This window comes from Coturnix japonica, chromosome 18, assembly GCF_054131305.1.
Source record: "Coturnix japonica strain WE chromosome 18, WE-NBRP24, whole genome shotgun sequence".
Lineage (NCBI taxonomy): Eukaryota > Metazoa > Chordata > Aves > Galliformes > Phasianidae > Coturnix > Coturnix japonica.
In genome coordinates, this window is record NC_140680.1 from 4,053,954 (window position 1) to 4,069,168 (window position 15,215).

Consider the following 15,215-nt stretch of genomic DNA (forward strand, 5'->3'; position numbering starts at 1 on the left):
GTGCTACTTGTATCAAATCAAGCTGCTACTTGTGCGGGTGCACAACATTCCAGTATAAACTTTAGTAGGTTTACAGCAGTGGTTAATTTTAGTTGGCACTGCTGATGTGTGGAGTCATCTTCCGTTAGCTAAAACTCCCCCAAAGATTGACATGATAGTCTCAAATACCCGCCAGTCTGCAGAGCAGTTACCTGCAGCCATATCTAATTTTTTGATAAGCTGGAGTCAAAAGTGGCATCAGAAGAAACATGTTTAATACTGGAAAGATATGTCCATATATGTACTTGTTAAAACATACAGATAGGCTACATGTTTGTGTGATATGGCCAAAGAAATTACATGCAGACCTCAAAACCTATGAGAGAAAACCTTCCTTTTGGTTTCTGTCCCTGCACTGGACATTACAGTTACGTAGTTATAATTATTTAGCTAGTTAAAAAGAAGTAAATTCTTGTATGGTACTGTGTATTTATTTGCTTATATTTATATTTATTTGTGTATTAGAAATATGGAAGGTCCAGTGGAGGAGACAGCTGTTTTAATGATAATTCCATTCATCCAGTTTTGGGTATGTCACTGAAATTAGTTTCTAAAGAGTTTTGCACACCCTAGGCTCAGCTGACTGATGAGTTAGGCTTCATCTCTTATTTCCAATAGGACTATCTGGGTGAAGTTATTTCTGTATTAATAATATACAAGACAAGATATCAAAGCCTCACTTTGACATGATATTCTAATAATTCTTGCCCATTTAAAATACATAAAGTCATGAAAACTCACCAGTTATGTAGCACGTGACCCGCCGATTCTGCTCAGAGATGTCTGCATCAATAGTACTCAGTGTGACAATGACTTGCCCTGGCTCGGCGTTCTCAATTACCGACCCTTTGTAGAAGTCTGAAGTGAACTGGGGAGCATTATCATTTTCATCAGAGACAGTGACTTCCACCAGGGTCTGGGAAGAGAGTTGTACTTTTCTGCCGTGGTCAGTGGCCACGACATAGAAACGATAGGTCTCCTGAGTTTCACAATCCAGCTCCTTCAGTGTAGTGATCCATCCAGTCTCTCCATCAATGGTGAAGAGTCCTCGGAGCTTGCCAGACTCTGCTTCCAAGCTGTAGGTCACTTGTCCGTCACTTCCTGTGTCTTGGTCATTTGCTGTCACTTGAATGACTGTGGTTCCTGATGGCATGTTCTCCATGACAAAAGCTTTGTAAGGATCTGCCTCAAAAACGGGCTTGTTGTCATTGATGTCTTGCACTTGGATGTTCACAGAAACCAGAGAGACCAGCTCAGTCTCCTGATGTGAGCAATGAGCCATAACATCAATCTGGTACCACTTGGTGGTCTCATGATCCACTGCCTTTTTGATTTTCAAAGCTCCAGTTTGTTCATCCAGGGTAAACACCTCATCCTTGTTACTTTCAGTAGTGGTTCCCTTTACCAGGCTATATATGATGGGATCCTCTGCAAAAGCTTTGACTGACCCTATTTCTGAACCTTCTGGAAGGTCCTCAGATGCTGAGAATGTATAAAGGGGCTCAGAAAATCTTGGCAATGTCACTTCCCTGGGGACAATCTGAAGATTCACTGGGACAAGGGAATTCCAGTGAGGAGGTCTGCCATCTTCAGCTTTCACCTTGAAGTTAAAGGCTCTGTTTTCCAAACCAACAAGGCTCTCCTTGACCTTAACAACCCCAGTGGCAGCATTGATCTCAATGATGTCTTCTGATACATCTTCCACAGAGTCAACAGAGTAAATGACATCTGCATTTGCACCTTCATCAGCATCATAGGCCAGTACCTGAATAACGGGGGAGCCTTTGCTTATGTTGGACTGGATGGACAGTGTGTATTCAGAGGCTTTGAACTGAGGAGGGTTGTCATTCTCATCTGTAAGGATTATTTTAACAGTGCAGAACGCCACCTTCCCACCCCCATCCTTAGCCATGACCTTAATGGCAATGACTCTCTCTGTGGAATTTTCTCTGTCCAATTTTTGCAGTGTGGTAATATGGCCTTTGTTATCTATGGAGAACTTCTCATCTGCAAGTTTGTTGATGATGGTGTAGTCTATGGTGCCATACGGGCCGCCATCTGGGTCAATGGCCAGCAGCTCAATCACTTTGGTTCCTATTTCAGCATTTTCTGCCAGCTCTGCCTCGTACACGTTCTGCTGAAAAGAAGGGCTGTATTTGTTGGCGTTTGTGGTGTTGATATACACAGGCACAGTGCTCTTGAAAACTCCATCTGAAGCAGAAACTCGGAGGCTGTAAGATGACTCCAAGTCCTTTTTGCAGCGGTTGAACATGGATATTATCCCAGAAGTGCTGTTGATGGTGAAATGCCTGTGGTCGTTGCCTGAGAGAATCACATACTCCAGTCGGGTGGTGTCTCCACTGTCAGGGTCCAGGGCCTGGACTTTTATCACAATGTGCCCACACGTCGCCATTTCGCTTACCTTGGCTTCATACTGAAGCTGGCTGAACTCAGGAGGATTGTCATTGATGTCTGTCACATCTACAATTACCAGGGCATCGCTGCTAAGTGGAGGCATCCCATGGTCTGCAGCTCTCACTTTCATGCGAAACTGTTGAGTTTTTTCGTAATCCAGTGCTTGAGCTGTTGTTATTTGCCCTGTGCTGGTGTCAATATTAAAGAACTTGGTAGCATCTGAACCATCATCCAAGATCTGATAGGAGACCACTTTGTTTCTGCCTGAGTCTTTATCAGAAGCGAAGACTTGGACAACAGGGGTATGTGCTGGCATGCTCTCTGAGACAGATGCCGTGTAGATCATCTCAGAAAATACAGGTGGGTTGTCATTAATGTCTTCTACCTCCACCTCTACCCTGGCTTCTGAAAATGATCCTACTGCCGTGTCTGTGGCCCTAACAGTGAACGAGTGCTTTGTCTCTAGCTCATAGTCCAGCTGCCCCGTGACAGTAAGGACACCAGTTTTGAAGTCAGTGCTGAACAGTTTCAGGGAGTCTTCTTCCACTATGTTGTAGATGAGACGCAAGCCTTCGGGGCTGCGGGCCTGGATGTGGAGGATGGATGTGTATGGAGGGATATTTTCTGGCACTTTTACTCGGTAATACAGGCTTTGGAACAGAGGGTTAGATTTGTTCCTCACACTGATCACAACCTCTTGTTCAGCAAGGAGTGGAGGCTCTCCCTTGTCCTTAGCAATGACTCGGAGGCTGTATTTGTTTAAAGCATGATAGTCAAGAGGCTTCTTGAGTGAGATGTCTCCTAGGTAGGGGTCAATCCAAAAATACTTATAGTCCTCTGCAAAAGAGTAGGTAATGGCTGCATTATTTCCTATATCTTTGTCTGTTGCTGACACCTGAAAAAGTACATCACCGGGCTCCATGCCATCCTGCACTGAGGTGTAGTATGGCACATTCTCAAACTGAGGTGGGTTGTCATTGACATCTTCTACATAAACTTTGACAGTGGCTTGGGACACTCTCGGTGGTTTCCTATTGTCTTTCACTTCCACAGCTACCTCGTACACGTCTTGTACTTCACGGTCAAATTTCACACCCTTGGTCTGGAGTACTCCAGATGCCTGGATCATTTTAAATCTTTCCTTCCCATTCAAAAGTGAATAGAAGAGTGGTTCGTTTAGCTGATATCCCTTGACCCCCAGCACAGTGAGAGTCTTCTCATCTGTAGAGTTCTCCATCACAGTTGCTGTGTATACATCTTGATCAAATTTTAAGCCACTACCTCGTGCTTGAGTTAAATTTAGTTTAACCAGAGCAGTACTCTTATATAAACCATCGTCAGCTCTGACCATGAGTTCACGATGACTTCCCAAGCCAGTGGCATTAAGAATGGAAATGAGACCAGTGAGTGGATGAATGTAGAAGGCATTATCAAGGTTTCCTTCCACAATGCTGTATGTCACCTCCGAATCAGCATCTTTTGCCTGCACTGATAAAAGCTCCATCCCTGGATGGGCTGGTAACAGGACAGAAAGCTCGTAAGTGTCTTTGGCAAAGACTGGAGGTGAATCATTAATGTCTTTAACATGGATTGTGACCTTGGCTGGCTTGGATGCAAACAAACTGGGATTTCCACTGTCATGTGCATGTACACTGAAGTGGAAGACTGGAGTGAGCTCATAGTCTATATCAGCACGACTGGTAAGTGTCCCTGTGCTGGGATCTACTGTGAAATATTTTAGTGCTTCCGGTTCCAAAATCTCATAGACAAGCAAAGCATTGGAGTCCTGATCAGCATCTGTTGCATGGGTCACTAGTGGAGCATTGCTTTCATCTAGAACCATGCTTTGTGGGGGAGCATTCTCCATGATCCAGCCGATGAAGGCAGGCTTAACAAAGATAGGCACGTTGTCATTCTCATCTATGACATAAATAAGCACCAGTGTGTCCATAAATGCTCCAGCCATGTTGGTGCCACGAACTTTCAGCTGGTAAAAAGACACTTGCTCAAAATCTAAGCTCTTCTGGGTGGAAATAAGGCCTGACTGGTAGTTCATGGAGAACACTCCATCTCCATTTCCATCTTTTATCTCGTAGCTGACTGGTGACAAGCTTGAGGCCAAAACCTGGATCAGAGGAGAGCCAACAGCAGCAGATTCACTGATCTCAGTGATGTATTCAGTCTCTGGAAATTTTGGAGGGGTCTGATCAGAGGGTCTAATGCGGATGTGTACTGTAGCAGAATCTTTAAGCTGGGGGAATCCTTTATCTTCTGCCTTTACAATAAGAGTAAATCTCTCTTGCTTGGATGGGTCCAGTTTCTGTGCAACTGTAATAATACCAGAATGTGGGTCGATGCTAAAGAAACCTTCCCCATTACCTGCAAGAAGAGAAATGCAAAGTGAAGAATGCAAACACCCTCTTGCTCTTGGTTTTCTGTATGTCTTTTCTATAGCATTCCCAATTTTAGACCTAATTAACACACACACATATATATATATTTAATGAGGGGACTACAATCTTCTTCATTAATTTCTAAATAATTTTCATTCTAAGAACAATGAACCCATTGAGATCTATGGGGTAACTTTTAACTGAATCAAAACGTAAATTAGAAGATGAATACTCTTCTAATTTAAGCATATTTAGTGGTGGCAGAGTATGTGCTTGAAACTTCTGCCTTGTGTGCAGAACAAGGTAGCACAGACTGTACTCGTCGCTTCAAGCCCTGTCATGCTTATAATTACCAATACTTCAGGAGCAATTAAATTCCTCAGTCCTTGATCTCAATTGCAGTGAGAAAGATGTAGCAAAGGATGGCTTGTCTCCTGCAAAGAATTTACCTGCTAAATCGGCAGTGAGGCACAGCCATAGGTATTTAGGTTTTAACCTTCAGAGCGAATGATAAAATACTTGCACAACAAGTTTGTATGACTCACAGAGACCCACCAACCAAAGCTCCCCTTTCCTTAAGAATGTATTTCTTGGTAGAAATAGTGGAAGGGATGGTGGTGGCTACATAAAGGCAGCACTTTTGTCTAATAAGCACAGTGGTCCGTCACTCCATTCCCAAGGGCTGGAAGATCTGACCTTAATTTGTTCTAACTTGTCCATTCATATTTTGCCTTAGAACAGTGACTCAACATTGTACTGTCTTTCTGAGGAAGGATGCTAACATTTCATAATATGGAAATTTCTTCCTAGCTCTAGTTTTTCTCTGGATAGGAAGGAAATCACCGTGTAGAAAGGGCAGCTTTTCACCACTCTTTGTAACAACTAGCAGGAGCTGGGTGGCAGTTTGGTCACCAGCTGGAGGATGGAAATGCATGCATGCTCCTAGCCAAGCCACCTTGCTGCATGGTCCTCACCTGCCTGCAGAGAGTAGTGGATTTCAGCATTGGCTCCTTGGTCCTGATCAAGGGCTCTAACTTGTACAATCTCTGTGCCCACTGCTGCCGAGTCCAGCGCTTCTGCTTCGTAATGGATGCTGCTGAACTGTGGAGGGTGAAGGTTGCTGTTCTCCACATAGACGATGACCCGAACAAAGTTCCTCTTGATGGGGACCTCCTGGTCCCGTACCTGGGTGACAGAGAAAGGGCAGGTAAGGTCACATTCTAGGAGTAGTCAGGCCTTCCAGGATAAGGCTTCCAGAATTTCATCAGGACTTTTAGGAAGGGCGATATGTTTCATTTCTATCAACCCTTTGGATGAGGATGAGCCTTGAAGTTACAGAGCCAAAATGCAGCCTTGGAGGAGAATGCAAAAATTAACAAATATTCACTCTGTGTTCTCATACAAGAACCCAGTAGCCCTGGATTTATCCAGGATTTGGTAAAGGTTAACACCCTGCTTTCCTCTTCCCTGTCACTCTAGGCAAAGTCTGTTTGAAAGACTAGAATTAGCCTAAATTTCTTAAGCAACCAATATACCCTGGTGAAGCTGGCAGATTTGTCAGGGTTTGGCCTAGGACTCACCATCACTGTTAGGGTGTGCTTTGGCATCATCTGGGAACTGAAGCCTTCTGCTGCTGTGAGTATTCCACTGCTGGGATCCAACTGGAATAGTCTTGTGCTTTTGGGGTCCATGCTGCCATGGATGGTGTAGATGAGACCTTTGCCTCTGTCCTTGTCTGTTGCACTGACTCGAAGGATCTCCTTCCCCGAGGGGATATCTTCAGGAATCGTCTCCTCATAATGGCTCTTCAGGAACTGTGGACGGTGCTGGTTGATGTCAATCACATGGATAAAGGCCTGTGGGGATGACAGCTCAGTAAGGGCAATGTGACCTTGAGTGCTGCCAGACTTCTGGAGCCATGAAAAACCAGCTCCTAATTCCTCCTGACCAGGGCTCTGAGCCCTGTGACTATCACAGCTCCTCCAGCACTTGGGCCATCCATCTATGGTGACTAGGTCTCATACCTTGACTGTCCCCAACCATCGTACTGACACTGACTGCATCTGAGGAAGTCCCAACCACGTGTAATAGTTTGCTTCCTTTAACAAACCTGAACATGCCATGGGTGTTTTGCTCAAGCAGGTTTCTTGACATCTGCCAGTGGCCTTGAGCGCCAAAATAAACACGGGGATGAGATGCAAGGTGGCAGGGAATGCACAGCAGGGAAGGCAGGGCTTTGTTTGTTTATTTAGAAAAATACTTGAAGATAGCCAAGATACTATCCATTAGCACTGCGTTCACAGGAACAGCAGCATTCCTCACTCATCATCCTCCACAAACCTTCACAGTGGATTTCCCACAATGAGAATCATTGATGGGTGACTCATGTTCTAGGCCTTTGTGTGTAGAGAGGGCTGGATTTTTGGCTTCTTTTTGTATATGAAGAAAATGGTTGGTGAAAGATTAAGCTCTGAACATCCGTCCTGACAGTAGCTAAAGAAAGGTGAATCTCAGCAGCTGCAGGAACTGGTGCTCAGGGACATACTTGAAAGCAGTGAAGTTGGGAGAAGGATTCCCTTTGGCATATACTGACTCTATATGGGGCTTCTACTACAGCATAAAGCATTACCTGAGTTTTGATGGTAGTGGACCCATCAGTGACTTCTACTGTCAGGTTATAGCTTGACTTCTTCCTTGCATCAAGGGCTCTTGCAATGACCATACTGCCTGTACTCTTCTCAATATCAAAATCCATGTCATCATCACCACCTGGAATAAGAGAGAAGTAAAATAAGGGAAACAGTGGGACGGTTACGGCTAGATTTGTCTGGAGCAAGCTGCTGGCACCTGCAGGGCAAATAGATGCCAGGAGCTGCCTGGAGATCTGAAGGATGAGGATCTCCCCTCCAGACAGCACACACAAGCCACACATCAAGCTCACACCCAGCCACAGAGAAATGTGGCATGCCAGGCAATACACCTGGAATGGGGATATGTAGGCACTCACCCTAGGCATTCAGCTCATCTGGGGGCAGTGCCAGAGGCAAGGCTTCTTCCAGATCTAGAAAGTCAGTGCTAAATGTGAGGGATGGACACAGGAGACAGAGAGCACATGGGGAAGCTGGGCAAAGAGTTAGCAAGACATGATGGCAAAGGAGTGTGACAGGAACAACAAGGGGATGTACAGAAAACAAGGGGATGTACAGAAGACAAGGGGGAGGAAAGGAGAATGGATGCATGGATGCACTTGATCTCCTGGCTAGATTTGCAAGAGGCCCATCTGAGCACTGATTGATTTGCACAAGGCCTCCAGCTACGCACCATCATGAGCTTAGCATGGATCAGCAGCCTGCAGGGCTGACCCACGCTCCTGCTGGCCTCCAACTCAAGGTCACACCATGGGCATGTCAGCAGTGGTCTTCATGGCCACGGCCAGAAGCCTGTGCTCTACCTTAACATCCCAACTCTTGAACAGTTGGAGAGGCAGACGGTGCTTCCAGGGTGAGCAGAGCCATCCCAGATGGCCATAGAGTGCTGGAACCACAGGCCCAAGCAACAGAAGCCATCCCTCATGCTGTTGCTGCTCAGCCCTGGCGTGGCAGCCCCTTTCTCACACTTCACTTGCTGATGGTCTTTCTCTGTCATGCATGAAGCACCACTATGCTGTTCTGGGATCTGACTAAAGAGAAGTAGTGCTCTGCTGTTGTATCCTAGCTCTCAGCTCCTCTGTTCTTTGCTACCAGATGCTCTGAATTCTGTTTTGTGTTCTTACCAGCTGGGGAAATCTTGGCTGGTTCTTAAATTACATACCTTCCCTTGTGGGAACAGTGCAGTGGTTGCCAGCCATCTGGACCAGCACTTTCCTGCTGGGAAGAAGTCAGAAGGAGGCAGAAAAGAGGAAAAGAGAGAGATCCAGGGATGTCTTTCCCTGGCAGAAAAAAAGAGGACTCCCTCTGTGTGCTGCCAAAGGGAAAGAGGAAGCCCAGGAAAGGAGAGACAAGAAAGATGCTGCTTGGTCAGAGTTTTTGTGTGAGATTGGGCATGCAGGCAAGTGCAGGTATGTGTTGGGATAACATTCAGAAGCAGACACCGTTAGTGCTGTGAGCCCACGCAGACACTGCTAATGCCAGGCAAGACCTGCACTTGCTCATCACCTCTTGTAGCATCGCATTTCTTGTTGCTTAATTGTATTTATACACCATTAGCCCTGACATTCTAACGGGGAAAGCTATTCACTCACCCAATTAAGGCTTTGACGAGGGCTGGCCCTGCAGGCAGTGTCAGGAAGAGGCTGTGCAAGGCATATTGGGGCAACAAAAATACAAATTACGCCAAATTACAGAAGCACAGTTGGCCCTCATCCCTGGACAAGTTCTGCACACCCACTGCCTGAGACCTGGGGGTGACAGCCCACGTCCCCTCTGCTCTGTCATCCAGTGTCCCAGAGGGGAGCACTGACAAATCTCAAGATGTCATTATAAAAAGAGTGTTAGATAATTGCACTTGGCAGCAAAGCCCTTGGGCAGGCAGATGTCCTTTTGGTGTCTGAGAAACCTTTCTCTGTTGCTCACCTATACACCTATAGCAAACAACTTCATTAGCTCAGGTATGTGAGCGTTGGAAGCCAAAGAGCCAGCGCTCCAGAGACCATGCACCACTTTCATTTCTGCGTCTCACCTGTGATATTAAACCACACTTGGCTGGGACCCATCTCGATGCTGATCACTCCCACCATATGGTTTACAGGATCTGTTTCCATCACGGCGAAGTTAAAGTGGGGCTCATCGAATGCCAGTGGTTCTGAGGACGGTCCGGGCCGTGCCACCCAGCTGATGTGGAGCCGCACGTGGGAGGAGAGTGGGGGGCTGCCGCCGTCTGTGGCCTTGACCTGCCAGGAGATGCAGGGTGAGGGTCTTCCAACTCAAACAACTCTATGATTCCATGCTTTAGTGATGTACTGCATGAACTGGGGCTGGAAGGGTGTACAGAACCCTGTGGAAAGCTGCTTCTCCCACTAACCCACCAGGAAGGAGCCTTGGGCCCTGTGTGTGCCCTAAATCCCACAAGATCAATCTTGTCCTAAGACGCCACGTGTGCTAGGTGGAGCCATGCAACCCAAATTCATCTTGGGCATGGAGCAAGTCTACTGGATCCAAAGCACAGATGGGTCACAGCCCTTGTTCTGAAGGCACACAGGGTATGGGCAAACTGCAAACCTGAAACACATACACCGTTCAGGTTCAAGTCCACCTCTGGATGAGATGTGAATCACTGTACCCATCACTGGGGATGCATTGGACAGTCATTTTTAAATTCCTCCTTCATTTTTAATAGCTTCTTACCTTCCACATTGTTTCTCCTGCTCTTTCTCCCAGTTTCTGTAGCCCACCCTTATCTGATTCAAGTTCTCCAACTGCTGTGTTTCACCCACTTCTTATCTTTCCTGTCTCAGCAGCCTTCCCTCTACACCCACTCTCTGTTTCCCTCTCCTCTCACCGTGAGTATGTTGTATTCAGAGGCAGGAAAAGCCTTCCTGGAGAGCACCATGCCGGTTGTGGGGTTGATGGTGAAGATCCCTTCCTCCTCCTCCTCAATGGTGTAGGTGACCTGGCTGTTCTGGCCCTGGTCACGGTCTGAAGCAATAAGCCTGTAGACTGGTAGTGGTGACTCTGAGGCTTCTCTCTCAGGGAGCTGCACCATGAAGAGCTTGTGGGGAAAACTGGGAGGGTTGTCATTGGCATCCAGGACTTGTATCACCACTCTGCTGGTGGACTTCAGGGCTGGGTCCCCATTGTCAGATACAGCCACCTGCCAGCAAGCAAAGGAACAGAGCTGCTTGTTGTAGCCAAGGATATGAGCAGCCAGCCTTCATCCTGAAGGATAATGCATGTTGCCTACTACAGTTCATCCTGAGAATAACAGGGTTTCCATGTGAATCTATCTTTGTATCAGAATTTTCAGAAAAGTTGCTCCTTTCTACAAAGCTAAACCTGGTGGCTGAAACTTGCACTGCCCAGTGCTTGTGCAAGGACAGGGCAATGTGCCTGCAGGGCTCCTGCTTGCAGCAGCTCAGGGCAGTGGGTCAGGCATTGGTCATTAGGAGCTGCACACTTGAAAACACTTGTATTCCTTTGACTGACCTAGTTATCACCTACCCTCTCTTTGCTGTGCCTGTGCATGCTCCCGGCACATTGCACTGCAGAGGAATTTTTATCCTCAACCACCTTGATAGACAGAAAACACCTTCAGGTCCCCATAATGTAAATAAACGTGTCTCAGAGCAGCTAGGGACAGAGGCAGGCCCTGCAAAGCTACAGAACAATGTTTGGTACAATGAGATAAACGAGGGTGGATTTCTCTGGCTTCTTCTTTCTCTGGTAATTTATTATCCAACCTCCTAGAGGACAATTCCAGTCTTCTTACATTCCCACAGCTTCCAGAACAGGCCTTTTGCTCCTGTTTTCAGCAAGGAAATAATAAACCCTGCAGTACTGCTGCAGCTGTCTCTTAGGGCAACGCACACCATTTAATTAAGTTTCCCAGCAGTTGGGAGCTGATGGGATGAGATTCTTTCTCTGTGCTCCAACATGCAAGGAAAGTTCTTTGAGGACTTAATACACTTGTAAGTAAATAAAGCTAATTACGATCATCATTACCCACCTCTAGGATATGTTCAGCCTTGTATTCTCGATCCAGCTGCCGTGAAGTTGTAGAAATCAGACCTGCCAAGAAAGAAAGAGCTTTGAGTTTCAAGACTCGGTGCCTAGAGAATGCAAAGGCTGACCAGATCCCCGTGTATCCAAGTGGGTTTGTTTCAGGTTCCCGCTGTGATCAGAGGCAGATCCACCAAAGAGCAATTTGTCTATTGCGAATCATCGGGTAGAGGAGCTGCCCTCTCCTCTGAGTGCATAGACCATGGAGGATAGGGGACATCTCCTGGATCCCAACACATCCCAGATCCCAGACAAATACCCGATCCCAGAGCTCCCAGATCCCATAAAGGCTGAGGGCTGTAGAGACCTTGTGGTGAGGCACTTGGTGAGAAAGGCTGCAGAACCAAGAAAACAAAACCTTTCTTATGCCTCTAAGTAAGAAACATTCTGCATGCGCTGGCAGAAGTTTGGCTTCTTAACGTGTCTCGACTCCTGTTTCCCCGTGTTGAACCTTGCTCCTTGTAATTTACAGTGTTTTGACAAAACTTTGCCTTCTGTCTTGGGAAATACCCTCCCTTCTACCACTAGAATTTGAGTCTAAAAATAAGGTACGTTGTTGATGATAATGTTGGTACATAGTTTGAGCCTTGCCTGATAGATGGGGTGAATCCCCCAGCACATGCAAGATTTGAGGGGTATCTAGAAAGTACATATTCTGGCCCAAAGGCTGCAAGTTTTAATTAATACCATTGTTTTCAGTTGTATCGGAGCTCTTTGGTAATATTGCTGTTTAGGCATGATAGGCAAGAGAAAATTTCCAAAGGCTGCAGGAAACGCCAAGGCAGCTGAAGGAGGAGTGTGGAGCAGCTGCTTGGAACAAGGCTGTCATTAACTGTTTCCATTCATTCTCTTGGATTGCTTGTATTTGGCACCAGGCTAAACATTTATTTGATGCCTTTACAATCGTAACTCAACACTCTTTAATGCACTGTGACAAGATGATTTGGAAGACTGGTTACATGTATCTCATGGACTTTTTCCTGCTTATTCCTCTTATTGACATCTCAGCAGGTGAAGAAGACTCAGCTGGCTGAGGAGCTTTTCAATTCTTTGCTAGTGGGAGGCTGTAGGGCTCTGACAACAGCCAAATACTCAACATGCATGGGAATATTCTCTTAGTGGGGGTCAAAACAGAGAATCGCAGCAGCTGTTGGCTGAGAACTCTGATGCTTTGCTCTGCATTACCAGTGGGATGAAGAGGACATGGAGTAAAGTCAGAAACTCAGCAACTTCATGGAATGATTTATGATTTTGATCTAACAAGTCCACAGGGCATGCTGGATATTAACACCAGGTATTAACAACCAGTACCCATGAGTACACTGTGGATACTTCTAGTTTACCCCATTGCAAAATTCAGTTGCAACAAACACTCTATGTGCACTTGGTTGCTGCATGCTGGCTGTTGGAAGGTAACTTAAACCACTCTAAAGAGCTTATTTGGATCTGCCTGGCCACACCCTAAAATTCTTCTGTGACCTCATGATAAAAATGAAAGGAACAAGCTCATAGCTGAGATTCTTACAACCAGAGAAGGATTGTAGTGATGGCACATGAGCTGGGACTTAATGGTTGTCCTGAATGTCTGTAGAAGATGCTTTTATCTCCTGAGGAAACTGCTCCTCCCTTCTTTCTGCTGCCCCATACAATGGAAAGCGCCCATTTAGATCTAATGAGAGTGTTATATGCACACATGCATGTGTGTGTTATCATGCCTTTCCTACACCTCTGGAAACATGAGCCAGCCTGTGCAACGGGATTTAAGGTGGTGATGGCTCATAGAGATGGCCCTGAAGGTTTCCTCTAAAGGCTGAACAAAAGTGCTGAAGGCTCTGACTGCATTTGGCCAGCTACCTGAGCTCAGTGTTCCCCTGAGCATCCAGAAATGATCCCTTCTGTCACTTACACAAGTGCTGCCCTTGCAGCCTATCTATGCGCAGCAGTGGGAAAGGTTTGTCTGTGATTCTCCCGCTCGCTGCCTTTAAAGGGGAAAGAGGAAGGCTGGTCGTGTTGGAACAGGAGCAGCAAAATTAACAGTGCGTTGTTGTCAGGGAATAAAGAAGAGTAATAACTTCTGCTGGCAAGAGCAGGGCTGGGGTGGAGGTTGCTAGCCCCCCACCCTGGCTGCAGGGAGGAAAATCTAAAATAGTTAAAATTGCCAGAATCAGGTTTCCAAGCAATTGAGCTTTCGCAAGAGCTGTAGAAGGGAAGAGGCTGTTCCCCTGAAATTCACTTTCTCTTGTCCCACTGTTGTTTCCACTCTACCCTCTCCACTCTCCTACCACCTCCCCTCCTGTTCTGCCCCATGCTCATCTTGTGGCACATTGCCCAGAGAGCAGCAGTGTCACCATCCCTCAAACTCAAAGAGCTGTGTCCAGATGCTCTTCCATGCAGAGAAATGCATGGAACAGCTGGTATCTATGGGAAACCTGTGGGCACTGACTCAGCAGGAGGATCACCAGAAGAGGTAGGAGCTGGAGATGAATAGGCCAAGACAGAGGGACAGCCTTCCAGCAGGATGGATGGCTCTGTCCTGACTCTTCCTGCCACAGTCCCAGTTCCTCTCAGTCCTTCTTGGACTGGAACTTGCTTCACATCAGTGACTTCAACTCAACACAAAACCAGCTGAAATCTCTTCCAGCAGAAGAATCCCCCAAACCCAACTCTCTCTCCGTCTCTCTATCTCTTTATCTGTCTCCCATAAATACTGCTCTGCACCAGCTGCCAGCTTGGGCTGGAGAGATTCCATTGCCCATGGCAGAAAGCTTTCATCTCACTGCGCAGTTTTATTCCCTCTTCTCATTAGCCTTTCATTTATTTTCCCTCTTTTTTCTCCACCCTCTTGAGAGCTGGAAGAACTTAGAGCTCTTCTGTGGTAGTTCAGGGCTGCTGGAGGAGCCCAGCTTTGCTGAGGGATCATTGCTGTGGCCATTCTTGTCTCCTAAGGCCTCAAGAAGACAAGTCAAGGGGCTTTGCTGGGTTTGTGCCCACCGGTCAGCCAACTCCTGTCTTGAGGTAGTGAACCAAATGCAGAACAAGGTGGCTCTAGGAGAAATAAGTTACTTGTGGTAGAGTGGCACCATGCCCACAATAATTGTCCAGGGCTATTCTGCAGGGTTATTCCAGGTGTAGACATGCCTGCTGTAAGAGTCAGTGCGGTCCCTAATTCCTATTAGTGCATACAGTGTGAACAAGTTTCCTTTTCTCCCTCTGCCAGGGGGTTCCCACCAGCAGAGCCCTGCACAGGGGCCATGGGGGCTTACTGGGCTGACCCCTGGCCCCTGTGTGCCTGAGCACTGGCAAGATGGATCATATAGATCTCTGGCATCTCAAGAACTGAACCATGATTGGGTCTTTTAATGATGACTTCCTCTAGATAATGAGGTATGCATTTATTGCATTTGAACAACAGAAGACGTGTCTTAACTAAATGAATGAAAATATCTCATGGTTTCCAATAAACTGCCTGCAGCTCAGAGATTCAGACAAGCTGTGATATTTTTCCTGGCAGCAATAGAAGATGACTTCTCTTCTGATACTGTAAGCATGAGGATATATGCTGCCCAGTTTATGCCAACGTTTGCAGGTAATCATTTGTTCTTTCAGATAACACACATGTAAGGAAAGAACTGAATCCTCATCAGGCTTGGAAGCA

General features: G+C 46.5%; 1 protein-coding gene across 1 annotated transcript in view; it reads right to left on the reverse strand.

Moving 5' to 3' along the window:
- FAT2 (FAT atypical cadherin 2) overlaps positions 1-15,215 on the reverse strand; it is a 47,900-nt gene that overhangs the window by 17,062 nt on the left and 15,623 nt on the right. The window contains exons 4-10 of the mRNA XM_015875847.3: positions 11,508-11,569; positions 10,344-10,655; positions 9,525-9,735; positions 7,477-7,616; positions 6,428-6,703; positions 5,822-6,032; positions 781-4,833 (exon numbers count right to left, since the gene is read on the reverse strand). Of these exons, the coding sequence (XP_015731333.2) occupies positions 781-4,833; positions 5,822-6,032; positions 6,428-6,703; positions 7,477-7,616; positions 9,525-9,735; positions 10,344-10,655; positions 11,508-11,569 (5,265 nt within the window). The remainder of the gene's footprint in view (positions 1-780; positions 4,834-5,821; positions 6,033-6,427; positions 6,704-7,476; positions 7,617-9,524; positions 9,736-10,343; positions 10,656-11,507; positions 11,570-15,215) is intronic.